This window comes from Amphibalanus amphitrite, unplaced genomic scaffold (genome assembly GCF_019059575.1).
Source record: "Amphibalanus amphitrite isolate SeventyFive unplaced genomic scaffold, NRLGWU_Aamphi_draft 000112F_arrow, whole genome shotgun sequence".
In the NCBI taxonomy this organism is placed as follows: domain Eukaryota; kingdom Metazoa; phylum Arthropoda; class Thecostraca; order Balanomorpha; family Balanidae; genus Amphibalanus; species Amphibalanus amphitrite.
The window spans coordinates 108928-136057 of NW_024881607.1; the positions used below are offsets into that span (position 1 = coordinate 108928).

General features: G+C 45.4%; 1 protein-coding gene across 1 annotated transcript in view; it reads left to right on the plus strand.

Annotated features, from left to right (window-relative positions):
• LOC122381031 (lysine-specific demethylase 5A-like) overlaps nt 1-27130 on the plus strand; it is a 203143-nt gene that overhangs the window by 51039 nt on the left and 124974 nt on the right. The window contains exons 5-9 of the mRNA XM_043364719.1: nt 2589-2749; nt 13116-13250; nt 14515-14652; nt 22796-22922; nt 26767-26918. Of these exons, the coding sequence (XP_043220654.1) occupies nt 2589-2749; nt 13116-13250; nt 14515-14652; nt 22796-22922; nt 26767-26918 (713 nt within the window). The remainder of the gene's footprint in view (nt 1-2588; nt 2750-13115; nt 13251-14514; nt 14653-22795; nt 22923-26766; nt 26919-27130) is intronic.

Sequence of the window (27130 nt, forward strand, 5' to 3'; positions counted from 1 at the left end):
CACTGTTTTCGGCCGGAATTTAATAGTTACTACAAAATATTTTGTAATTACGTTTTCACCAAGAACGAATGCCATCAGGGCTAAATTTTTAATACATTTTGTCAAGAAGGATATAGTGCTGTTATATTGCAGTTTTAGCGCGTTTGTTACAAAATATGAAGCGAATAAGCGTCAGTTGTAATTCATCAACAGTGCCAGAAGTGAACTTGAGGGAAAGCTATGCTAATTTGAATTGCTCTTGTCCATCCACTAAAATTTATCAAATATTTTGCTTTGTGTATTCCAAAAGGAGAGGGAACTATTTCATTTGTGCCTTCATGTCAGAATTGAAGGTGGATCATTAAATTTTCAACGCAGTTTACAAACAAGCATTTGGTCTTTCTCGTTTATAAGCAGTGGCTAAGAAAAGGTTGATCAATCCTGAAGTTCATTCATCGTACCTCAACTTGGCAGCAAGATCCCCCAAGGACAAAGGATATATTGTATACATGTCCTGTAAATCAAAACAAACAAGCATTTGGTCTTTCTCGTATATAAGCAGTGGCTAAGAAAAGGTTGATCAATCCTGAAGTTCAGTCATCATACCTCAACTTGGCAGCAAGATCCCCCTAGGACAGAGGATATATTGTAAACCTGTCCTGTTAATCAAAACATTTTGTGCCTTCAAAGGCAATTAAGTTATCTGTGGTGTGTTCGGAGTTAGGCTATATGGCCGTTTTTGTTGTATGTTTATGTGGAGATTGAATATAACTGTGACCCTGTGCTTGTTTGTATACTTACGGTCAAACAGGGAACAGCACATTCACATAACATACTCTACTCACCTAGCACCTAACTCATAGCTGTACCCTGCAGGATCTGTACTTGTTCATGTCTCGAGCATTAACAAAGCACTTAAGTAGCTTAGTAATCATTTCCCACATTTTCTGAGCATCTAACATGGCATACAGCAGTGCAGAGCAGCTTCAGAGAAGAAACACTTTAAATGCACAGACTCACACCAGCCACCCAATGAGCCAGTTCCTCAGTTGACTGTTTCCCTGGGCACAGCTTGGCAATGTGAGCTAACTTTTGGCAAGTTGAAGGTTAGCAGGTAAGATTGAGTTAGGGTGAGTACCTACCTATAACTGGGTGCTACTGCCATGCAGGTCTTGGGTAGGATGCAAATATGTGTGATGATTGAGGTTAGGTCAGCCGTCGGGTTAGTCAGGTTCAGGTATGCTCATTGCTCAGGTCACATTTTTATGGACATTTGGCAAATTAAAAAACTAACAATCTGATCTAAGCTAACCCGACTAAACATACACAACTGTCAACTACTGACTATAGGAACTGAGCACCTACCTACTTGTGCCTACATCTCATACCATGTCAAAGTAGAGTTCCTTGGTGGAAGAAGATTACCCTCAGTACTTTTTATTCCAGCCCTGTGAAGAAACCTAATACTTCTAAGCTCTGAGTCATTGCTGGCCATCCACAGGAAGAAACGCTGAGACTGAGAGCTTTGCCATTGTATATTGGACCAATAATGACTATTACGAATGACTATGAACACATAATATGATCACATCATTGCATGTATTGTCACATTGACAATTTTACTACAATCCTTTTTTAAAGAAATACAGTGATGATGATTAACATCAAAATCAACATAAAGTGGATTTAGTGATCCAAGCTTTCTCCTCCAGTAGCAATGGAATGATTGCATGTTTCATTTGCCAGACACTGAGTACCGATGCACATTACAATCTGCATAGCATCTAAATATAGTAAGCATAGTAAAACTGCCCAAGTCCATTCATTCTAGATTTTAACTTGATAGTTAGCACTAATTTATCTTGCTGCTGTAAATTACCATTCATTATTCATACCAATACATCAATATGCGCTCATCAGTCAACATTTTCTGGCATGATCCTGCTCAGCGTGCTCTTCAGTATTGCTCCAAGGTCTGCAATATTATAGCTTGTTTTTGGACAATAAGCTCTTTTAATTTTACTTTTTCTTGCTTATATATGAGCCCGATCAACTTGCGTTTATCAACCAAAATTTCACAACTTGTTCAACTTGATATTGATATTGCTCAGTAGTCAGGACCTCTGTCAGCCTCCTGGATACTTCAGATTGTTTTCAGTCAACATGCTTCTTAAATATGATATAAGTCAATCTCAAGGGATTCAAAACATCCAACAAAACGACGTACAAAAACTGGCCTTGGAACAGAGCCAGGTTGTGTGCTCCATTTGTTTGTTTACAACAAGGTTTACAATGATTGTAGTGCTGGTGTATTTTTAGGACTCTGAACGTCGGCTTATAAAAAATGAAACGTTTTTACAAAAGTTGTAAGGCGAGTAATATTTATCTGAAAGAACTAAAATATTCAAAAGCCAAACACTATGAAATACATGAATCGGAACGAAAAAGTAACCCAAAAATCCAGCCTAATCACCGGCTCCTAAAACTGCAACACAATCAGCACTTTTCCCCGCAACTCGTTGTCCAGACGTAAATATGCTGGACGCGGTGCCTGGTGTTGCCAGGTGGGCGAGTACTGACCCGTTGGACGCGGTGCCTTGTGTTGCCAGGTGGACCGGACGCCGTCTCCCACAGCCGCCGCTGGAACCAGATCGCACACCGAATGGGCTTTCCCACGGCCAAACACCACCTCAGTTTTACGTTAAAACACCACTACGAGAAGATCCTTCAGCCTTATGATATCTTCAAGTCAGCACAGCCGGCCGGCGAGGTAGGTGGTACCTTACCAATCCCGTCTTCCCTGCCATAAAAATAATGGAACAAATTTGTTTTAGCGGTCAATATATTCTTCATGAATCTGAACACAGCGTGAGGCACGACACGAGCGGGTATGCTTGATTTAACCCAATTAACCCGCGCCGGGCCGGTGCTCGGTGCCAACCGTGCAGGGCCGGGGAGGGGGGGGGGGTCTCAACACCCCCGACTAACTCGGCTCCTTGGTCATGTAGCGACACGCGGTAAGCGGCATTCGAACGAACGTCAAATATAATGGCAGAAATACTTCGGTCATGCTTTTTAGGTCTTAGGTCAGTTCAAAGGCAGGTCACCAGAGGCCATTAACCCGCGCCCCCTCCCGTTTTTCTGCAATAACTTCCAAACCGCTGGACGTATCGACGCGAAACTTTCAGTATCTTCGGCTGCATCAATTTGACACCTTGTGTCAAAATATAAACTTCGTAGCTACCATAGGTCGGCCGGAAATGACGTCAGAGTTACGTCATGTTCGGCCGATTCCGACGCAAAACATTGAACCACGGCAATCGCTCCCAAGAGCTCAGTTTTTAACCTAGATCTAATTTCTTTGCTAATTTCTCAGAACAGACCGCGCTATCAAACTGCTATCTCGGATTTTCAAAATTTCGAAAATTTAAAGGGACCCTCCCACCTTCAAAAAAGTTAATGAATTGGCCTGAAAGTGATGTCGCTCGGTTCAGAAAGAGCAAAAACGAATATCTACAAAATTTCACCGAAAAATATTCACCGGTTTTCAAGATATTATACATTTACCGGGTGTTCATTAATGAATGGAATAAAGTAGGTAGGCACCAGAAAGATATATTTTCATCTCACGTTATCAAATCACACAATGCATTTTCAAGAGGGTTTATCATTTATGATGACATCATCGCGATCACCGCTTGCCACTTGTGTCTCCTACAGGAAGTGCTCAAAGTAACACCTTCACTCCGCTACGCACGGCTCTGCCCGGCGCTGTGTGTGCCGGACCATCTTCCTCATCTGCTCCTCGTTTATGTTCTGGCGAAGTCCTCCACGACCTTTTTCAGTTCTTTGATTGTTTCCGGCTCCGATTCTACCATGCGATTCAAAGCTTGGGTCCAGAACGAGAAATCCAGGCAGGACAGGTAGGGACTGTATGCGGGCCAGTGCAGATGGGTACCTCCGCGCGAGATGATCCGATCGTTGACCTTCGATCGAGGGAGGCCAATCATGACAGAATCAGGATCTTCCATACCTTTCCAATGGACATTTTAAGCTCTTCGCACGCCTGCCGAGCATGAGCTGTGACATTTTCCCGGGAGAAATCCTTGACCTTTTCCATTTCACCAGGGGTCATCGGCTGGCGCCCGGAGCGCACACATGGCCGTGTCGCTGCAACCATCCTAAATCTCTCCACTAAACGCTGAAAAGCATTCAGATGTGGTATGTGGTATTGCTGCTGGTTTTCTAGGAGAGAGCTTAAGGCGGAAAGCCCGTCTAACCACGGTAAGACTTTCCAACCCGGCACAATTCTCCACAACCCAACCCGCTAGTTCATAATTGAACGGCGAGTTTGTCTTGAAGTGCCGATTTGGGCTCTTCGAAACCAGAGCCATTCATAAGCGTTTGGATAACGCTGTGATTAAGGTTATCATGTATTAAAAAATGATAAAGCCTATGTTTCATATTTACAAGGAAAAAAATGCGCTCACGTGATTTATTGTTATCACGTGACGTAGCTACTTTATTCCATTCATTAATGAACACCCGGTACTTTTGTTTACTTTTTGGGGACCTCCGCTGTTCCTAGCGACTTCATTTTGGAATAGCATATACCACCACTGCTTCACAAAGATGTTAGTATGAGGTTTTAAAATCGTTAGATCACCGCTGACGTCACAAATTCTAAGGGGGCATCTCAATGCATTAGCCCCTTAGAATCCGAAAACTGCAAGTTTGAAATTCCATATCTCTGAATTAAAGCATTTTTCGATGTTGTGAGTGCCCAAACCGTTATTTGCAGGCCATGGCCACCAATTTGGCTATTTCAACTCAAAATTAATGTTAAGGTGGGATGGTCACTTGAAAAAATTTATATCATAAAATTCAAATTATATATTTTTTTTTCAAAAAGTTTTTGACTTCGAAAAACCGGAACATCTGTGATAGAACACATGCCCATGGCTAACTCCAGCAAGTTTTAGCTTAATATCTTCAAAAATGGCCAAGTTATACGCATTATTGCAAAAAATTCACAATTATTAATTTTTCAAATCAATTTTTCAGTACGTATTTGACATCGCACACCAATATAAATAGCACCATCGTGTTCCTGAGCTCAAACTGCATCCTATAGACATCTTTTTTGTTGAAACATTTTAACTTCAAAATTTTACCTTTTCTGACCTGAAAGTGACCTGACCTAAGCTAAATTCGACTCAAAATGACCTCGAATGACACAGACGACATCAAATTCGAAATCTATGGCCTAAATGGACCATAAAGCATGTGTCACGTGACCGACGCATGATATAATATTTCCGTGACCTGTGATAACCTGACCTTGACCTGAAAATCAAAGTACAAGTTTGGTACCCTCAGGGTATCTAGAGCATCTATTCACGAGTGTGTAAACCAAAAATTAGCCTGATCTGACTTGTAAGACGGCGGCCAGAGCCCAAAAGGTGAACAAGCCAAAATGCTAATAATTTTTACTTTGACCTGACCTGTGACGTCATCGGTGACCTCGAGGTCAATGAAATTAGGTTTCGCTAGACAATTTTTCCGGGGCTATCAGACGCCATTTGAATTTTGACGATCGGCCCAGTAGTTTCGGAGTTACGATGGGGGCTATGGAGAGCCCCCCCCCCCCAGTAGGGCGTGTTATACGCAGACCCCAGTGGGGCGCGGGTTAAAGGTCAAATTTTGTCAATTTCAACAATTTTTGTAACACACAACGCAAAACTCGGGAACCAATAGAGCTACAGCGCCTTGGAAAAGCGCATTTGAAAGCTCTTTCTGAGGTCTTTCGGAGAATTGTTTTTGGCCTCCAGAGGGCCAACAACTAAATGATAGTTGTTTTATGTTGTTGAGCGCTTGTGCGAGGAAGATAATACTACATACGAGGAACATAATCATAAAAGCAGTTTTAGTATCACATAACCTTTCCTCGTAAAATATAATTTAGCAAAAAGGATATATTGATATTGATATTTCGATCACAGATCTTCGTCGGAATTGCTAACCAAAGACAGAATAAGAATACATTTCTTGTGTGTTCTTTTCAAGTATGTGTGATGCAGTCTTGCAATGCAATCCAGCCATCCAAGAAACTTTGCGCGAGACGTTTTCTTGGATGGTTTTCTTGGATAGCTTGATTTCATCGAGGGCTTCTGTTTTAACCCGCGCCCTGCTGGGGGTCCTGGATTTCCACGCCCTGCTGGGGGGGGGGGGTGTTTGAACACCCCCCCTTGTAACTCGGCTCCTGGGCCACGTAGCGATACGCGGAAGGCGGCGTTCGAAAGAGCGTAAAAAATAATGACGAAATCACTTCGGTCAATTTTTTGGTCAGGTCAAAGGTCAGGTCACCAGAGGTCATTGAAGGCAAAATTTCGCCAATTTCCAGGTCCAATGTCGAAAATTTCCAAGAAGCCAACGCATAACTCGGGAACCAATAGAGCTACAGCGCCGCAGAAAAGCGCATTCGATAGCCCTATTAACGCCCTTTCTGAGTAATTCTCTCAGATTTGACCTAACGTCAACGGTTTTGCCTGCAGGGGGCAAAAACTGCAAAAATAACCGATTTTTTCGAAAACAGTTTTTCTGCAATAACTTTTGACCCAAGCCATGTACGAGCTTACTTTTACCGGCATCGTGTTCCTCTCGTCAAGACGCATCGAATGAACTATAACTTGACCTTGAAAGGTCAACTTGAAAATTTGACCTCAGGTCAAGGTCATGACCTGACCGGAAAGGGTCATGTTGCATATCAGTCGATCCGTATCGTCGAGCTGAACACATCTAAGGCGTTTTCATCGCTCTAGCATGCCTCTATCAAAAGTTATTTGCGAAAAACTGTTAGATACCATTCGTGACCTAAGATGACCTCAGGGCATAAACAAGGGTCACGGACACCATTTTCAAGTTCAGTGTGTCTAAACCACTTGTAATTCGGTGTTTGGGAGTGTTTATAATGTCTTTCATCCAAAAGAGGCATATTTCAATTTTCTCCCATTGACTTATAATGGGGAGGTCGCAAAATTGACCTGACCTTAGGTCATCGATATCAAAATTCTGAGATATACATTTTGTACATGCTATTGCTCTTAGCAATCGCTGAAAGTTTCAAAGCGATCGGTCACTCGGTGTAGCTATGACAGACATTGAAAGTTTTGATGAGGTGAGGTCACTTCAAGTGACCTGGGCCTCGTTTCATAAAAGGAATTACTAACGGCGTTCCGTCAATTATGCCAGATTTGGCGTATTTGATGCCAATTCGGTTTCATAAAGCCGGAGACCGGAGTAATTCACGCCATCAAAAGTACGGAGCTTCATTTACGGCAAATGCTCGATTCCGGACCAATTGATGCCATTTGGGTTTCATAAAACGACGTAATTAACGTCAAATATTTTATCAAGCTCTTGATATCAGTGGTGTAAACTACGCACAAAAATGTTGCGTGATTTTGAATTAATGTGAAGATTCGAAGCTAATTTTTAATATACTTTATAATGTTGAGCCCGGTGAGGAAGAAAGAACAGCCAAAATGAGAAAAAGAAACTGCAAATCTTCTGTACCAGTCGCTTTTTGTGGCCACTATCGGAATTTCGTTTATTCGCCGCGCCGCGCCACTTTCGTAGTTAGGCACTTCTGCTTAGCTGGCTTTTTGCTGTTTTTAATATATTGTTTTAATAAAGGATGGTCATCAATATCAATTTTGTTTTTTCATACATAATTTTTAAGATTTAAATTCAACATAATTGTTTTATAAAATCTCGTAAAAAAATAAGTGTTGACATGAAATTGTAATTTGTAGGACGCTTGATAAATTACGGTAACTACGCAAATGTGCTTAGTTACGGAGGTGTAAACAATTCCAGTTGTGGCTTTGTGAAACGGATTTATTTGCGCTCCGTAGTTTGAAAGGGTGTGAATTACGGAGAGGTGTAAGTTACGGCAGAGTTTTATGAAACGAGGCCCTGGTGACCTGACCTTGAATGACCTTGGTCTGAAATTTTCACAACATGTGTAGAATTGATGTATGATAAGGTGTACCAAAAACGGCGGCGCTCCGCGCCGCCGTTTTTGAGATGTTCGCGAAAAACCACAGGGGGGGGGGGGGGTGTGTTCAAACACCCCCCCCCCCCAGCAGGGCGCGGGTTAAAGAAAATTTGTAAGCTTTGCTGAACTGTTAAGTAGGTAATTAGAACTGCCAGTATTTCAGTATCTAACGTGTAGTTATTGTTACTGTATTTTATTTATGCATATTTCGGCCTTTTTTAAGCAGATAACGAACGATATTAACACGCGCAACGACGGGGGGGGGGGCGGATATCCGCCCCCCCCGTTAGGAACCTGTTACTGTTGTAGAACCTGTTAGAACGTCGTAAAGGGTGGCTGCTATGGGTTTTTTGGGTGCTGATCACGAATATAATGTTATTTACGATCATAGATGATGTCTTCATACATTAAGGCCAGGTCGGGTCAGGTCAGGTCAGGTCAATCAGTAAGGGTTTTGCCGGGTATTTGCAGTAGGTGGCAACCGCCTCTGACAGCTTTGTAACATGTTACGAAGGCACCAAAGCTACATGGTAAATGTTCAAATGGTTGCTAGTTTCGAGTTCAGCTCCAAAAACTCAGTGGCGGCGCCAGCCCCTCGTGACCGGTTAGGCACTCTGTCATGGCCAGGTGGGAGTCGAGGTACCCCAAGGAGTTATCACCAAGCTTAATTTGCCCCTAATTTGGCCAGCAGAGCAGGCGTGGCGCTCCCTCTCCCGGTGCCGTCAGCCACTCGCGCTTCTCGTAGAACTCCGGGTTGAATCTCCGCTTGGTTTTCCCATACTGCATACAACAAGGAAGGGGTAGAAGCCTTTTTAGGCAAGGCAGATCTTCACTCCCAGCTTCAAATGGGAAAAATCATGCACAACCACAATCATACCACCACTACCACCATACCCATCACCACCACCATCACCACCATCACCATCACCACTACTACCACCACCACCACCACATCTCATGCTTCAGCACCACCACTACCACCATCTGCATTCAAAGGAAAGACCTTTCCCAGTTGTCTTTTTAAGTGCATCAAGTGTCAAACTTTAAATAAGGTCATTGCCCATAATTTAAAGCCCATTTCCAACCCATATTAAAAACAACAACAGGAAGTACATTTTCATATAGCAAAGGTGTGTAGTGTACAATCTACAAGAGCACAAATAGTATGCATGGTGCTAATTCATAAATAGTATAAACTCATAAATAGTATAAAGCAGTACCAACTGCAAAAATCATGTACAAATTAAGGATACAAGCTTCAAGATAGCCACATTTAGGTACTGGTCCTAGCAAAGATGTACCTAATTAGCTATATGGGCTGCAAGCACCAATCTAATCCAATGCAATCATATGTACATTTTATGACAAATGCAAATGGAACCATCATCTCAGCATGATGCTGAATCAGAGAAAGGTTCAGTTGGCATGGTAAAGATTGCACTTTGCAGTGCAATATTAAAAGCCAAATTTAAAAACAGCCCATACAGCCAAACACTGACCATGAAACAACAATGTGATTCGTTTTCAAGCATAAACACTGGATTCACCTTTCTATGTTTTTCCAACATTAAACATTGAGTGTGTTAATATGGTCTATTAGGTAGGTACATTGAAAATCATTAGATATGGACCATCTTGAACTGATACATGTACAGTTCCTGGAAAGTGGAATATCCCACTTGTGCCTTGTCAACAACATATTAAAGTTTGATGACTAGATTTCACTTCCTGCACACCCATTCCAATTCTAAACATGGGTGAAGCAGAACAATTATTATAAATGACTATCAAAATCAGCACATCAGCATCAGCATATCCACAAAAAACAGCCTAGACATGTTCCATGCATTTCACTCTGACACCAGTCTACATAATTCAGGATAGCATAACTAGTCAAGTCATAGGTAACTGAATGATTTCCACATTCCACAAATCACTCAAAACAACCAAACAAGTAATTAGCAAAATGAAACAAATGACACCAATTTTGATTCAAGTACATTCATCAAAATACACTATTAAAACAGCCAATGCAGCAATTCAGCACAACAATTTAAATCAAAATTAAACAACACAACAAGAGGTGAAACTGAAATGTCAAATGAATATGTATGCCTCGTCTGTCAATGCAGTTTCAGTTTAATACAAATTTGAAGTATACAAAATATGATACCCTCACTTATCACTATAAAATTAAAACCTTTGGGAGGAGGGCCATGACCCCAATGGACCACTAGGATCCACCTAGATCCACCTGTGATTCCGCATTGCTATTTTTGTGATGCCATTGTGTTTTTAATTTGCAATGTATGCCTTTTTTTGTTCAATAGATCAGCCACAGTCAAGGGAAGGTATGGTGAATGAATACTCTGGTGTCTTGACCACTCCACTTACCTGAGCTTCCCACTTAAGATCTGGTTTCGGCCGCCCATCCTGAACAATTTTCACCTTCTCAACATACCTAGCTTCTACTAGCAAAACTATTCCTTAGCAGCTCATCAACGATGCTTGGGCCAGACATGTCTTCCTTTCATTTAAAAGTACCTATTAAAATGTTGAAACCAACATGAAACAAACATGCTAGGACAGGAACAACCACAAGTAAAATAACATAGCAATCCCACCAACTATCACGTGGCATAAACAGATCGCACAACAAAAACGTTCAGAAACGAGACGATGCCAGTCTAACCGCCAAGAACTAGCCAAATTTCTTGGCAGGTCTTGTTCGAATCTTGTCCTTTCTCAATGATTATCGCCAAGAAAGGCAGGTTAGGCGTGCCTGATAGCCCAACATTTCTGGAGTTGCCAGCCCATGTAAATTGAATGCAGGAATCTGGACATGAGGCAGCTAAATTATTGCACACTAGGCTGCATAAAAATTATAGCGAATAGTACGTGCATAAGTTGAATGTTGGTGTTAGTAGGGTAACTATATGTTATCAAACTACTAAAATCATTGGGGAAAAAATATTTTTAATTTAAAAAACAAAACAAAAAGGCAGAAATCTAACCCAGAAAATTCTGGTTAGGCACTGCCTGAGTTGCCTTAATGGGCGAACCGCCACTGCAAAAACTAGCCTAGAAACATGTAAAACTCGAAAAAGTGAATCAAGGTCATCAAAGGTCAATGACCTTACCTGACCTTCTGGTGACCTTGACACCCACCCTAAAGCATGGGAGCAACATAATATCCCATTTCTGAACGCTTTAAACCAAGGAAAGACTGCAAACCCGCGGCTAATGCGAGCCGACATACGCTGAATCGCGATTCCGGCCAAACATGGTCTTGAAAGAAGGTCACAGGTCAAAGATCATTAAGGTCAGGGTCATGAAATTTTAAGGGTAGCTGTAAAAGTAGTTATCGCGAGGGTACTGAAAGTTTCGTTGCGATCGGCTGCTTTTTTACGCGAATTACTCGCGAAAAACCAAGGGTTCCGTTCGAGGATTCAGGCCCTGTCGCGCTGGAATGGCATATCGGCCCACTGTGCGGTGGCCCGGGCCGAGAGCTGTATTCAGGCGGTGGCCCGGGCCGAGAGCTGTATTCAGGCGGTTGCCCGGGCCGAGAGCTGTATTCAGGCGGTGGCCCGGGCCGAGAGCTGTATTCAGGCGGTGGCCCGGGCCGAGAGCTGTATTCAGGCGGTGGCCCGGGCGGCCACAGCCCAGACTGCATATGATACCGGCGCCGGCTCAGCGGCGGCTCCATGCTATAGAGCGGGGTGTGACCACAGCAGCCACCACGATACCGTAATCAGATATCAAGCTCGGTCATTCAGCTCCAGCTGTAAACACTCAGCTCCAGCTGTAAACACTCAGCTCCATCTGTAAACACTCAGCTCCAGCTGTAAACACTCAGCTCCAGCTGTAAACACTCAGCTCCAGGTGTAAACACTCAGCTCCATCTGTTAACACTCAGCTCCAGCTGTAAACACTCAGCTCCAGGTGTAAACACTCAGCTCCATCTGTAAACACTCAGCTCCAGCTGTAAACACTCAGCTCCAGCTGTAAACACTCAGCTCCAGCTGTAAACACCGAGTGGCACATGCTTTATATTTAAATGATATGTCTCCGCGCCAGCGTTTAGCGCTGGCGGCAGCACCTGTCAACAAAACTATCAGAACAGAGAATTCCTACCAAAGTGTCCCCCTCGCCGTCTCTGTCCAGCCACCGATAGCCCCGGCGTCCAGATGCGGCGTCCAAATCAACACATTTTCGACCTCCCACAAAACTCTAAGAACAAGCCCAATAGCTCGACGTGGTTTTGCATATCTGTAGGAATCTTGGTTTTGCACTTCGCTAAATTCGCCGCGTGTTATGGTAATCTGTAATCTGCTGTATCTGTCTGTAAATCTGTAGTAAAATAATTGATACCAAATTGAGGAAAAACTTGACAAAAGCACGAAGCCACTGAAAGCAAGAATCTTTAACGTTGCATGCATATAGGCATTGCTTAAGTGCGAAAATCAGAAAAACACTGGCGGGGGGGGGGGGGGGGGCGAGAGTAGCACTGGGGGACGAACTCAGCATTGGGGGCCGAGGACCCACCAAAAGTATACAATTGACACCAGTGCCCACAGCAGACTGTCTACCTACCCACGGCTGACTGCCACACTACCCATAGCTAACTGTCACCCTACCCACAGCTGTCACCCTACCCACAGCTGCCACCCTACCCTCAGCTGTCACCCTACCCTCAGCTGTCACCCTACCCACAGCTGACTGTCACCCTACCCTCAGCTGTCACCCTACCCACAGCTGTCACCCTACCCACAGCTGTCACCATACCCACAGCTGTCACCATACCCACAGCTGTCACCCTACCCACAGCTGTCACCCTACCCACAGCTGACTGTCACCATACCCTCAGCTGTCACCCTACCCTCAGCTGTCACCCTACCCTCAGCTGTCTACCTACCCACAGCTGTCACCCTACCCACAGCTGACTGTCACCCTACCCACAGCTGACTGTCACCATACCCTCAGCTGTCACCCTACCCTCAGCTGTCACCCTACCCTCAGCTGTCTACCTACCCACAGCTGTCACCCTACCCACAGCTGACTGTCACCCTACCCACAGCAGCCGACAGCTGCTGACCAGTCAGCGGTGCCCGAGGCGGGGAAGGCGTCACCGGACGACCCGGCTAAGAAGCTGGCCGGCACGCGGCGCGTGTCGCGCCCCCAGGACACCACGCTGGACCACGATGCCGTCCAGGTGAGTGGACGGCTCGGTGGCTGGTCTGGTCTGGGCGGCTCGGTGGCTGGTCTGGGATGGGCGGCTCGGTGGCTGGTCTGGGATGGGCGGCTCGGTGGCTGGTCTGGGATGGGCGGCTCGGTGGCTGGTCTGGGATGGGCGGCTCGGTGGCTGGTCTGGGATGGGCGGCTCGGTGGCTGGTCTGGGATGGGCGGCTCGGTGGCTGGTGTAAGGCCCGCCCCGTCACAGGCAGTACCGAAGACCGTCGTGGCACGTGCCACGTGAAAAGTCAAGGGTGTTCAAGCTGTTTTGCAAAAGTAATGATTTTGAGAGGCTCATATCTCAGCAGCTGCTTGGGCGATTGTCTTGCGGTAATTTTTGTAGGGTAGCTGCATCCCTTCTACCAAAGGTCGGATACTCTTGATCTATGTGAGTGACCTCCACTGCACGTGCAAAATACAAAAAGAAGAGGGGCCAAATTTGTTCCCATTTCAATAACTCGGTAATTACTGGGGCGATTTCGCTGAAACTTGGCATACAGGTAGGCACCCACCAGGCAATGCATTCCCATGTGTTGCGGTTAAGGTGCTACTGCACGTGCGCACGTGCAGGGGGCGCTTCCAGATCTCGAGAACGGCTGGGCCGATTGCGCTCAAATTTGGTACACGGTTGGGGACCGGTTAGTAGGGTGCCGTGCAAAAGTCAGTTTGGACCCCATTTGCGCGTACGCACGTGCAGAATGCCGCTTCCAGATCTCAGGAACGGCTGGGCCGATTACGTTCAAATTTGGTACACCGCTAGCGACCGGTTAGAAGGGTGCTTTGCACAAGCCCGTTGGAAGTACCCTCTCGCCCTTCCGCACGTGCAGGGCTCACTATCTCGCTCGCTTGTTCTTCGCCCCAAAAGGCGTTTTACTGGTACCTATCGACCTACTGTTGACAATATCGAGGGTAGAAGACATTAAATGCATTTTGATGTCCCATGACTTACCCGGAACGTTTTCGACAATCCCCTTCGAAATTGCGGTATCTGCATTTCTTTAGGAGATGTGAAATAGCGAGCAGAGGACAGGAGGCTGATTGGTCGCACTACATGTCGCCGGCAATAGCAAATATGTCGAAGTTTGTAGACTCTGTTTTGCCATTTCACAGATAACCAGCGGGCCCGCATCTTCCCCGGTCGCTGGTGGCTCTGTGTGCGTGGCACATTGTCTGCTGAGGTTGTGAAGGCGGCGAGCTTGGTGGTGCTGTGGCCTGTGTGAGTGTCTGCCGCTCTGTGCCGACAGGAGCTGGCCGACCAGGGGCCCAACAACAAGGAGCTCAAGCGGCTCCAGTTCTACGGCGCCGGGCCCAAGATGTCCGGCTACCAGGAGAACAACAAGAGCAAACCCAGGGCCAAGAAGATCCTGTACGACATTGACCCGGTGCGTGAGTGGTGGCTGTGTGTCGCGGCGGCGACTGGATGGTCGGTGGTCAGTAACGGTCAGTGCTCAGTGATGGGTCGGCGGATATCCCCCCCCCCCCCTGAGGGCTTTCGTAAATAGCGGGAAAACCGCGGCGCGTAGCGTCGCGAAAGTTTGCCTGACTATTCCACCATCAATTTTACACATACATTGTGAGCAAGTTTAAACCTCCTACCTTTCAAAGTCAAGTCACCAGGTCAGTTCGAATGACCCAACCTCAAATAACTTTTTGGCAACTTTGTCACCTGTAGCTCTGTAGTTTTCAATAGTTATGACTTCATTTTCAGCTGCTTTCCGGAGCACGAGTCTGCTGCCGTACGAGGGTCGTTCGAAACGCTATTAGTCTCGCATGGTTTTGTCCTTCAAAAATTTTAGCCGCCGTTTTTATTAGATGATCATCATGTTGTAGTCATCCTCGCCGACAGTTTGCCATGGGTCATTTCCGACTTAACCATTCCCATTACTTCTGAAATAGAGAGTTTCTCAGCCGACCCGATTTTGCGACCTCCATTTTCATGCCTGACCCATGGTCAGAAATGAACCCTTTTTTGTGAGCTCATGAAGGATCGAATGCGCTTGAAAACAATGAGACTGCTTGAGGAAGGTTGTTACGAATGCCCATGCAAAATTTCGACCGTTAATTAATTGTTGATTTAGAATTATTGACAAAAAAAGCATGGCTGGTACCTGTCAACGAACTTTTGAGACACCCTGTACAATTTTTAGGCGCCCATAACATCATGCAATCCACCAAGTTTAAAACGTTTCTGACAAACACTGCAGGCTGGACATGATTGCAAACTTTTTTAGGCTTGGTCAGTTACCTTGACCTGGTGACCTGACCTGACATGACCTGGGGTCAAAAATTTCACGCATTGTCCAAAATTGATGTACAAAAAGCTACTCCAAGCGGCGCCGCGGTGTTTTATTCGGTTACAGGACAATTTGCCGAACTGCATTTTGCCGAATGCTTATTCGCCGAATGTCAATATGTCGAATGCATTTTGCCGACGTGTCTTTTTGCCGACGTGTCAAAAGGGCGAAGTGCTAAAAGTCGAAATGCAATTTGCCGACATGCCTTTTTGCCGACGTGCAATAAGCCGAAAATGTCAATTTGCCGAAAAGGCAATTAGTCGAAATGTCAATTCGCCGAAATGCTAATTTACCGAAATGCTAATTTACCGAAATGCTAATTAGTCGAAATGTAAATTTGTCGAAATGTCAATTTGCCGAAATGTCAATTTACTGAAAAGTCAATTAGTCGAAATGTCAATTCGCCGAAATACTAATTTGCCGAAATGCTAATTAGTCGAAATGTAAATTTGCCGAAAGGTCAATTTACCGAAAAGTCAGTTAGTCGAAATGTCAATTTGCCGAAATGCCAATTAGCCGAAATTAACCTAACCTAACCTAAACTAACCTAACCTGACCCGTAAGTATTAACTTTAAGACCGACTCGCTTTTCAAAGGTAAAGAAACCCACTTACATCTCACCAAAGTATAAGAAAAACATAACCAAACCTTACCTAACCTGACCTACTGTTTTTTGCCTACCCGTGGATAAGGGAGAAGCTACTCACATGAATGGATTGCAGACAATGATAAGTCAAGTATTTTTAGGTTAAGTGATTGTGCATCAGGCTGCAGGCCTTCGGCCTGAGGCCAGATACCTACACAACAATGTAGCCAGGAGCCTGCCACTAATCGGGTTAACCCTCACCGGACCTATTGGTTTTCTACATACACGCCGGCCGAAGTGGTAATTGCTGAAAGGCGATTTGCCGAATGTTATTTTGCCGAATGTATTTCGGCGAATGTCATTTTGCCGATGTGCTTTTTGCCGACGTGTCAAAAAGTCGAAATGCCATTTGCCGAAATGCCAATTTAATAAGAGATATTAACCTTACTCTCATATTAGCCAAAAGATATAAAATTTCAAAAAGACAAAATACAGTTTCGGGAGCTTTCGGCTTTGCGCCTTTATCAACCGTTATGTATTATTTAGATCATTTTCGTCACAAACTTGCATGGAACAGAAAATTCGAATTGGTACGAACATGCAGAAATCACACACGCACTTCCCAGCTACTCTTTAAAAACGCATCTATGCAAAACTTACAGAGACATAAAAGATTTATCATGAAGTGCAGAACAAGACAGTCATGTCGAAAACATGAGTCATACGTTCAGCGGAGATAGTATATATCGTGGGTACATCATCAATAATGGGTCCCGACCCCCCGACCAACATTAAAAATATGGAGATAAGCATATATGAGGTAAGTACATGCATGCATACGATAACAGAAGTGTACAACAGCACAACCGCACGGCGCACACCCGCGCACACAAGTTTCCACGGTCAGTCAGTTTAGATATAATGACCACTCAGATGATAGGCCAAGACGAGGTTTGCGTGTTAAGAGTGGGTTGAAGTTCGCGAATAAAAATGGATTCCCAAATTTTTCTATCTGGGCCGTCTTTTGACGCATGCAGAATCTTGATTGAGACGTTTGAGCAGTCCAGTTGCACAGAGTGTTTCGTTTGGTGAAGGCCAAAAGGGGTGTCTAGTTTGTTGTTTTTTGCATCTCTCATGTGTTCATTATATCTAAGCCTGACAGATCGGCGTGTTTCACCGACATACACAGACTCGCCTTGTGCGCACAGTTGACATTCCATCTGGTACACCACATTCTTTTCATGACATCTCCCACGCAACCCTGCCTCACAGCATGGACACTTCCTGCCCCCACCTGGGCAGGGTGCTGGTTGGTAGGCCGCCCGCACTAGTTTTTGTTTCAGGTTGGGACCTCCTTTCCATGCAACTTTCAGGTTGAGGTGACTAGCCCTAATGATACCCTCAATCCTGTGGCTGAGTGCATCATCAATGAATGGAAGCGCAAGATAGACGGGGGCAGAGCCCGATCTAGTCGGCCTTAGGCGGTTATCACGTTGGGCCTCGTGTTGGAGCCTGCTAACTAAGTGGGGCGGGTAGCCGTTCTTTGTGAATAGGTCATGGATGAGTTTAAGGCTACGGGCTCGTGGTAGACCAGGGGAAGAGATTTTGATAGCACGTAACGTTTGTGAGCGGACGGCGTTTTTCTTAGTCGACATTGGCAGAGCTGAAAGGTAGTGAATTATCACTGGTGATGCCATCGGTTTAATGTATAGCTCACTGGAGTATGCGCCTGACTCAGAGATCGATATTTTTGTGTCCAGGAACGCCAATACTCCAGTGTCACCGGTGTGTTCTATGGTGAACTTGATGGTGGGATGGACCGTGTTTAGGAAATTGAAGTAGTCGAAGAGGGCGTCCCTACCATGCGTCCAGACTCCGAACACGTCGTCGATATACCGTACGTACAGTGAGGGCTGTAGACGACTAGCTGACAGAAACATGGACTCTAAGGCGTTCATAAAGACTATCGCTAGCGGGGGTGCCACCCTGCTGCCCATCGCTATGCCTTGCGTCTGTCTGAAGTAGTTCTGACCAAAGCGAACGAAATTGTTGGTCAAACAGTGCTCGAGTAGCTTACGCATGCTGGACAGCTCCAGACCAAATGTTTCCACTCGGTCTACGTGGTGTTGTAGGAGTGTCAGCGTGGCATCAATGGCCTCATTTATAGGGATGTTACCGTATAGGTTAACGACATCGACACTGAACAGTATTGTGCCCCGTTCAAACCCGTGCGGATACTTAGCAGCTAAGTATCCGCACGGGTTTGAACGGGGCACAATACTGTTCAGTGTCGATGTCGTTAACCTATACGGTAACATCCCTATAAATGAGGCCATTGATGCCACGCTGACACTCCTACAACACCACGTAGACCGAGTGGAAACATTTGGTCTGGAGCTGTCCAGCATGCGTAAGCTACTCGAGCACTGTTTGACCAACAATTTCGTTCGCTTTGGTCAGAACTACTTCAGACAGACGCAAGGCATAGCGATGGGCAGCAGGGTGGCACCCCCGCTAGCGATAGTCTTTATGAACGCCTTAGAGTCCATGTTTCTGTCAGCTAGTCGTCTACAGCCCTCACTGTACGTACGGTATATCGACGACGATTTCGGAGTCTGGACGCATGGTAGGGACGCCCTCTTCGACTACTTCAATTTCCTAAACACGGTCCATCCCACCATCAAGTTCACCATAGAACAAACACACCGGTGACACTGGAGTATTGGCGTTCCTGGACACAAAAATATCGATCTCTGAGTCAGGCGCATACTCCAGTGAGCTATACATTAAACCGATGGCATCACCAGTGATAATTCACTACCTTTCAGCTCTGCCAATGTCGACTAAGAAAAACGCCGTCCGCTCACAAACGTTACGTGCTATCAAAATCTCTTCCCCTGGTCTACCACGAGCCCGTAGCCTTAAACTCATCCATGACCTATTCACAAAGAACGGCTACCCGCCCCACTTAGTTAGCAGGCTCCAACACGAAGCCCAACGTGATAACCGCCTAAGGCCGACTAGATCGGGCTCTGCCCCCGTCTATCTTGCGCTTCCATTCATTGATGATGCACTCAGCCACAGGATTGAGGGTATCATTAGGGCTAGTCACCTCAACCTGAAAGTTGCATGGAAAGGAGGTCCCAACCTGAAACAAAAACTAGTGCGGGTGGCCTACCAACCAGCACCCTGCCCAGGTGGGGGCAGGAAGTGTCCATGCTGTGAGGCAGGGTTGCGTGGGAGATGTCATGAAAAAAATGTGGTGTACCAGATGGAATGTCAGCTGTGCGCTCAAGGCGAGTCTGTGTATGTCGGTGAAACATGCCGATCTGTCAGGCTTAGATATAATGAACACATGAGAGATGCAAAAAACAACAAACTAGACACCCCTTTTGGCCTTCACCAAACGAAACACTCTGTGCAACTGGACTGCTCAAACGTCTCAATCAAGATTCTGCATGCGTCAAAAGACGGCCCAGATAGAAAAATTTGGGAATCCATTTTTATTCGCGAACTTCAACCCACTCTTAACACGCAAACCTCGTCTTGGCCTATCATCTGAGTGGTCATTATATCTAAACTGACTGACCGTGGAAACTTGTGTGCGCGGGTGTGCGCCGTGCGGTTGTGCTGTTGTACACTTCTGTTATCGTATGCATGCATGTACTTACCTCATATATGCTTATCTCCATATTTTTAATGTTGGTCGGGGGGTCGGGACCCATTATTGATGATGTACCCACGATAGATACTATCTCCGCTGAACGTATGACTCATGTTTTCGACATGACTGTCTTGTTCTGCACTTCATGATAAATCTTTTATGTCTCTGTAAGTTTTGCATAGATGCGTTTTTAAAGAGTAGCTGGGAAGTGCGTGTGTGATTTCTGCATGTTCGTACCAATTCGAATTTTCTGTTCCATGCAAGTTTGTGACGAAAATGATCTAAATATTACATAACGGTTGATAAAGGCGCAAAGCCGAAAGCTCCCGAAACTGTATTTTGTCTTTTTGAAATTTTATATCTTTTGGCTAATATGAGAGTAAGGTTAATATCTCTTATTATATTCATAATGTCTCTCAAAACTGTGCTAAAAACCATTCAAGATAATGAACGAAATGCCAATTTGCCGAAATACTTATTAGTCGTTTCGCCCCTGGTGGAGCTGGCGCGTCGCGGAAAAAAAACGAGCGTGTGCGCCGTTACGAGACGCAGAGATTGACATACGATTTTAAGGTCCTACGTTAACCGGTGACCTCTGAGGTCAGGTCAAGTGCCCCAAGGTACGGTTCAGTTTTTGGCGAATAACTTCGCCAGAAAGGGCCGCAGGGCCGCGATTTTGGCAGCATCGTGTTTGCCTTGCTTAGGCGCGTCAAATGATATAATTTTTGTTTGGGTCAAGTCAACTTAGGGTGTTGACCTAAGGTCACGGTCAGGTCAGCACCCTAGGTCATGAAGTTGGTGGAAAGAGGTCATGTCGCATATCATTCGATTCGGCAGGTCTTCCTGAGTCCATTGGTGGCTTTCCCGACTCGCTAGCTCAATTTGATCGGGAGTTATTGACGAAAAACTAATATGACCTTGATGACGTCATAAATGACGTCACGCAAGGTCAACATTGCAAAAGTTACTCACCTTACCTTGCAAGGAGTGCGTCAAATCACGATTCTGTGTGCTTGAGATAGTTGGAGATCGTTCCCGGCGCCAGAATAGCAGTTTTCATTTTTCCCCATTGACTTATAATGGTGAGGTCACGAAAATGACCTGACCTCATATGACCTTTAGGAAAAATCCGAGATATACAAATTGTGAAACTCATAATGGATACTAGATCCTGCAAGTTTTATCTCCCTGTGACATCACCTCTAGCCGTGAGGGCGTTGCGAAGTTGCGATATCTGAAGACCGTGCAGAGGTTCACTTATGACGTCAAAGGTCGGTGACCTGACCTAACCCGAAAATGCGGTTGGTGTAAAAAGATCCGGCTTGAAACAAAAGGTCAGCTATGCCAAGTTTCAGCTCTCTATCGCCAGCGTGTTCGGAGCTATCGCAAAAAACCTATGGGGGTGCGGCACCCGCACTCGCCCCCCCTCGGCCGGCGAGGGTTAACCTAAAAATATTTGACTTACCTTTGCCTGTAATCTCTCCTAAGGTATTGCCTTCGGCACTGCGCTGTTTCGCCACGAGCAATTTGATGTTTATTTTCACATGGTATTGGTGCTTTTAAACTTGTTTGTTCCATGAATAATTATTAGTTATGAAATCAGGAGGTCAAAGGATATCATGTGATTTGCTTCTTACTTGGGGATTGCACCAAAAGTAAATTGGTGATCAGTCCTAAGAAAATAAACACCACCTAACCTAACCTAACCTAACCTAGGTTTGCAGATTGACATTTCGGCAAAGTTATATTTCAACTAATTGACATTTCGGCAAACTACCCATTCGGCAGATTGACATTTCGGCAAATTTACATTTCGGCAAATTTACCTACATTTCGGTAAATTGGCATTTCGGCAAATTGACATTTCGACAAATTGACATTTCGGCAAATTGACATTTCGGCAAATTGACATTTCGGCAAATTGACATTTCGGCAGATTGACATTTCGGCAAATTGGCATTTCGGCAAAAAGGCATGTCGGCAAATGCCATTTCGACTTTTAGCATTTCGACTTCTTGACACGTCGGCAAAAAGCACATCGGCAAAATGACATTCGGCGAAATGCATTCGGCAAAATGACATTCGGTATATCGCCTTTCGGCAATTTGTCCGGACACCGTTTTATTCATACGCAAAAAAACGCGACAGGGTGGTAACATATGCCCTCCCCCCGCTGGGGCGAAGGTTAAGCGGATTCCACTGTAATAGGTAACTTCTTACAGGAACGAGATACAGCCGCGCGGATGGTCTCCTTGTGTTCAGCTCGTCAATGCGCATTGAATGATTTACATGATGACCTTGAGCTGACGTGACCTGAGGTCAACCTTTGACCTTGACCTTTTTGAGGTCAAAATATATATGTTTCGATGCGGATCGACGAGAGGATCACGAAGGTGCTATTAGTTTGTTCCTGACTTGGGTACTTCGAAAGTTATTCGAGAAAACACTCTTCATATTTAGCGGCGCTATTTTGACTTTTTTGACCCCTATGACGTCATCTTTGACATGACCTAAAAATGACCTCATTAAAAATGTAGACTTTATCCGCGTGTATCCCATTCCGTTTACCGCTTGTCGCTATCTTGCTTCGTTTTCGAGATCTCATGGGGGGGTGGGGGGTGCGGATACCCCACCCCGTCGGTTGTAAGTTGGCGTGGATAATTAATAGTCACCCGAAGTCTATATAGGGCCAACCAAAGCAGCCTCGTCCTGAAGTATTTGACGGTCAGTGGTCAGTAACGATCAGTGTTCAGTAACGATCAGTGATCAGTGGTCAGTGTCGGTCAGTGCTCAGTAGTAAGTGGTAAGTAGTGTGGTAAATAACGACCGGTGACGGTCAATAATCGGTAACTGGCAGTGGCTAGTTACCGCCGGTGGTCTGTAACAGTGATTGGTCAGCGGCGATCATTGTTCAGTGTTGATTGTTGAGTGACTGCCGTGGTCAGTGCGGGCCATTGACACGCGATGCCGGTTGGTTGCAGCTGGCGCGCTACGTCTGCCACATCTGCACCAAGGGCGACTCGGAGGAGTCGATGCTGCTCTGTGACGGCTGCGACGACAGCTACCACACGTTCTGCCTGAACCCGCCGCTGATCGAGATCCCCAAAGGTAGGCGGCTCGTCAGTCCGCTCAGTCGTCAGTCCGCTCGGGGCCGGCTGTCTTCGAGGGTAATTGGCCAAAACATTGTTGAGATACAGTTACGTCCTCCTGCACGTGCGCACGTACAAACTAGGTTCAAACGGAATTTTTCCGGCACCCCACTTCACGGTTCGTCGGAAAGTCATTTCATCCACCAAAGAAACGAAATATACCATTCGAAAGCTGACAGTGAGCTGATTCCAAAAATGTATTTTTTATCGAAATCGTTCGATGGCCTTTTTCAAAAATTGCGCATTTGTAAAAACGTACGTACCTACCTAATAATTTTTTATTTAACGAGCTGTCAAGGACATTCTTGAAATTATAGGCATGTTTTTCGTTTTCCAATGAAAGCTGAATGCCAAAAGCAATATGTAGCGAAAAATATTATCAAATATTAATATGCGTCTATCACAGCTGACAGCCGGCAATAAGGCGCAATTACACAACTCAGTGTCACGATGAATCAAAGTAAGCCACACTAAAGCGTGAAATGACCATTATCGACGCGCAGACCCGGCGCTCTCGGCTGTGTGACGGGCCGCGGAAGGGACGTTCCGCTGTCGCCCTACTAAACGGACGTCATAATTGTTAGTTTAACGCTTCAAGTCGGTACTTAAGTGGTTCAGGATACTTGAGAGGAAGATTCATCGCTCTGTCGTTTTCACATCATGTATGGATTTGTATTTGTTTATGTCTACTTTGCTCAATTCAGCTATGCATTATGCCAAGACAAGGAAAGTTGGCCGCGCTGAGCTGTCAGAGGTTGTACTATTGGTCTCAAGATAAGGGCCCAGGCGACCTGTAGTTCGGATGCGGTGAATACCCTCACCCTCGCCACAACTCGAGTGGGGGTGTCGCTGAGTGGGAGGAGGGGTGCACTCGGCCCGAGCTGTGGTGAGGGTTAGGGTATTCACCGCATCAAAATTACAGGTCGCCTGGGCCCTTATCTTGAGACCAATAGTACAACCCCTGACAGCTCAGGTCAATGACCCAAAAGTCAGGAAAATCGGGACCTGTTAGAACGGCGTAGTGTCACTGCTGGGACACTCCACGATATATCGTTCAAAGCCGTACACCCTCATATTTTATTTTTCGCTTAAAATTGGTCTAATGGGTTGTTATGGGCGGGGAAGCCAGCTGTGCCAAGGATTTTTTCTTCGAACAACGGTTTCCGAGATATAGCCTCAGGCAATTCCTGGAGGTCACGCTGCAACCCTATGTTTGGCGGCTTATAACTCAGAAACTATTGGTTTTCTATGGTAAAAACTTTATATGGTTCAACTCGCAATCAACCAGCAAACGTTTTGGCTATCTCCAATTTTCGATTTTTGAAAATTTTGATCACGTGACATCTTGATCTTTTTTTTCGAAGAGTAACCTTGATATTTTCCCAACTGAAAGTCGCAATTTTGTCTGATGACGATTAAAGCCTTATCAATTGTCATTCATATGCGACAATAAAAAAGTGGCTTTCGGCGTGCATTGACCCGAGATCAGGTCATTTTTTGATCTGTCCTTTATAAGTCAATGGCAGAAATATCGGCTACCACCGAAACGCATCTGACCGGTTAAAATACTTTAAATCATGTTGAGTTAGGCTATTATTGATGGCACTGGTGCAGCTTTGTATCAGTGACCCGCTGAAAGGTCATCCGAGGTCACGCGTTGAACACACAATAATTTTCCGTTTTTGGCTGTACATTTTGATCTAATAAAGAAAGACACGTAGAAAAGGCACCAATCCGTTTGCTTTCGCCTAGCGCCAGTTCGTTTTGAATTTCGATACCGATGACCTGAGGTCAGGTCAATTTCTTGACCACCCCATTTTAAGTCAATTGGGGGAAAATCAGCTCCCTTATTTTTACACTAAAACGCGTCGGAATTGCCTCATGTACCATGAGTGACTCCATATGCGACTAACTTTGACTACCTTGAGAATTTTTTTGCTCTTGGTCAACTGTGACGTTGCTCTTGGGTCATGTGACGTCATTAAAGGTCACCAAATGCTTTTTTGCTAATAACTCCTTACAGGTTTGAGATACAGCCGCGCGGATAAGCTCATTGTGTTCAGCTCGTCAAGGCCCATCGAATGATATATATGATGACCTTAAAGGTCACATGACCTAAGGTCAACTTTTGACCTTGACCTTTCGAGGTCAACATACACATGTTTCGATGCGGATCGACGAGAGGATCACGATGGTGCTATTAGTTTGTTCCTAGCTGGGATACTTCGAAAGTTATTCGAGAAAAACTTCATTTATATGTAGTGCCGCCATTTAGACTTTCTTTTTACCCCTGTGACGTCATCTTTGACCTGACCTGAAAATGACCAGAGTAAAAATTGTAGACCTTTTCCATGTGTACCCTGTGCCGTTTACCGCTTGTCGCTATCTTGCTTTTTTCTCGAGATCTCACTGTCGCTCCCGCTCGTAATAATGGGAAGGTCATAAAAATGACCTGACCTGAGGTCAACGCAGGCCGAAAGCCACTTTTTTATTATCGCATATGAATGACAATTGATAAGGCTTTAATCGTCATCAGACAAAATTGCGACTTTCAGCTGGGAAAATATCTAAGTCACTCTTCGAAAAAAGGTCAAGATGTCACGTGATCAAAATTTTCAAAAATCGAAAATCCGAGATAGCCAAAACGTTTGTTGGTTGATTGCGAGTTGAACCATATCAAGTTTTTACCATAGAAAACCAATAGTTTCTGAGTTATAAGCCGCCAAGCATAGGTTGCAGCGTGACCTCCAGGAACTGCCCGAGGCTATATCTCGGAAACCGTTGTTCGAAGAAAAAAATCCTTGCCACAGCTGGGTTCCCCGCCCATCACAACCCATTAGACCAATTTTAAGCAAAAAATAAAATATGCGGGTGTAAATTTCAAGGTTTTTTTGTCGATCTATCGTGGAATGCCCCTGCTATGAGGGTTTTCGGGGTCGAATATCGGTGTCAGTTTTGATCACAGACGATGTCTTCATGCATTTAGGCCAGGTCGGGTCAGGTCAGGTCAGGTCAACCAGTAGGGGGTCGTGACGGGTATTCTTAGTACGTGTCAACCGCCTCTGTCAGCTTCGTAACATGTTACGAAGGCACCAAAACTACTTCGTAAATGTTCAAAATTCAGATGGTTGCTAAATTTCAATTGAGCTAAAAAAAACTGACCTAGAAACTAGTAAAACTCGAAAAAGTAAACCAAGGTCAATGTCAAATCAAAGGTCAGTTACCTGACTTGACCTTCAGGTGACCTTGACATCCACCCTAATGCATGGGAGCAGCATCAAATCACATGTGTGAACGTTTGAAACCACGAAAAGACTGCAAACGTGCGGCTAATGTGAGCCGACATACGCCGAATCGCGATTCCGGCCAAACGTGGTCTCGGAAAGTAGGTCAAAGGTCATTTGGGTCAGGGTCATGAAATTATCAGGTTAGGTGTAAAATAGATCAACGCGAGGGTGCCGAAAGTTTCGTCGCGATCGGCCGCTTTTTACGCGAGTTATTCGCGAAAAACCTTAGGGGGCTGCATCAACCCCCCCCCCCTGTGCCGGCGAGGGTTAAAGGTCATTTGACCTACACGTTAGCTACGAAACCCCCTGTTCGGGCGAGAGTTCAGCAACCTTCGTAAGACCGTCAGGGGCACACGTGAGTCTGTTTGGGGCTTCTAGAGTCCTGCGTGATCCGAACTCGGCGCGTGACCCTCAGACACGGAAACCAGGTCAGACACGTGAGCTGGCTCAGTCAGTGGCCGCTGCTACTGGCGATGCCGGCAGTGTGTGCTACAGCGCCGGTCTGTGTGCCCGCAGGCGACTGGCGGTGCCCGCAGTGCGTGGCTGCCGAGGTGGAGAAGCCGCAGGAGGCGTTCGGGTTCGAGCAGGCGCAGAAGGAGTACACGCTGCAGACGTTTGGCGAGATGGCCGACCAGTTCAAATCGGACTACTTCAACATGCCCGTGCACGTAAGCCCGGCGACCTTGTTTAGTTACACCATTTACTAGTCATGCGTAAGACTGTTTTGCCTCCTGAATTAGCATTGATATGCTTTTCGTGTTTACCATGCCTTTGGCTACAAAGATGTAAATCTTTATAAGCATCAGATAAAGAAATGCGAGGGATTTATCTGGGTAAACCTTTTGGAACAGCCTGTAGATCGTAGCTCTGCGCCGTCACG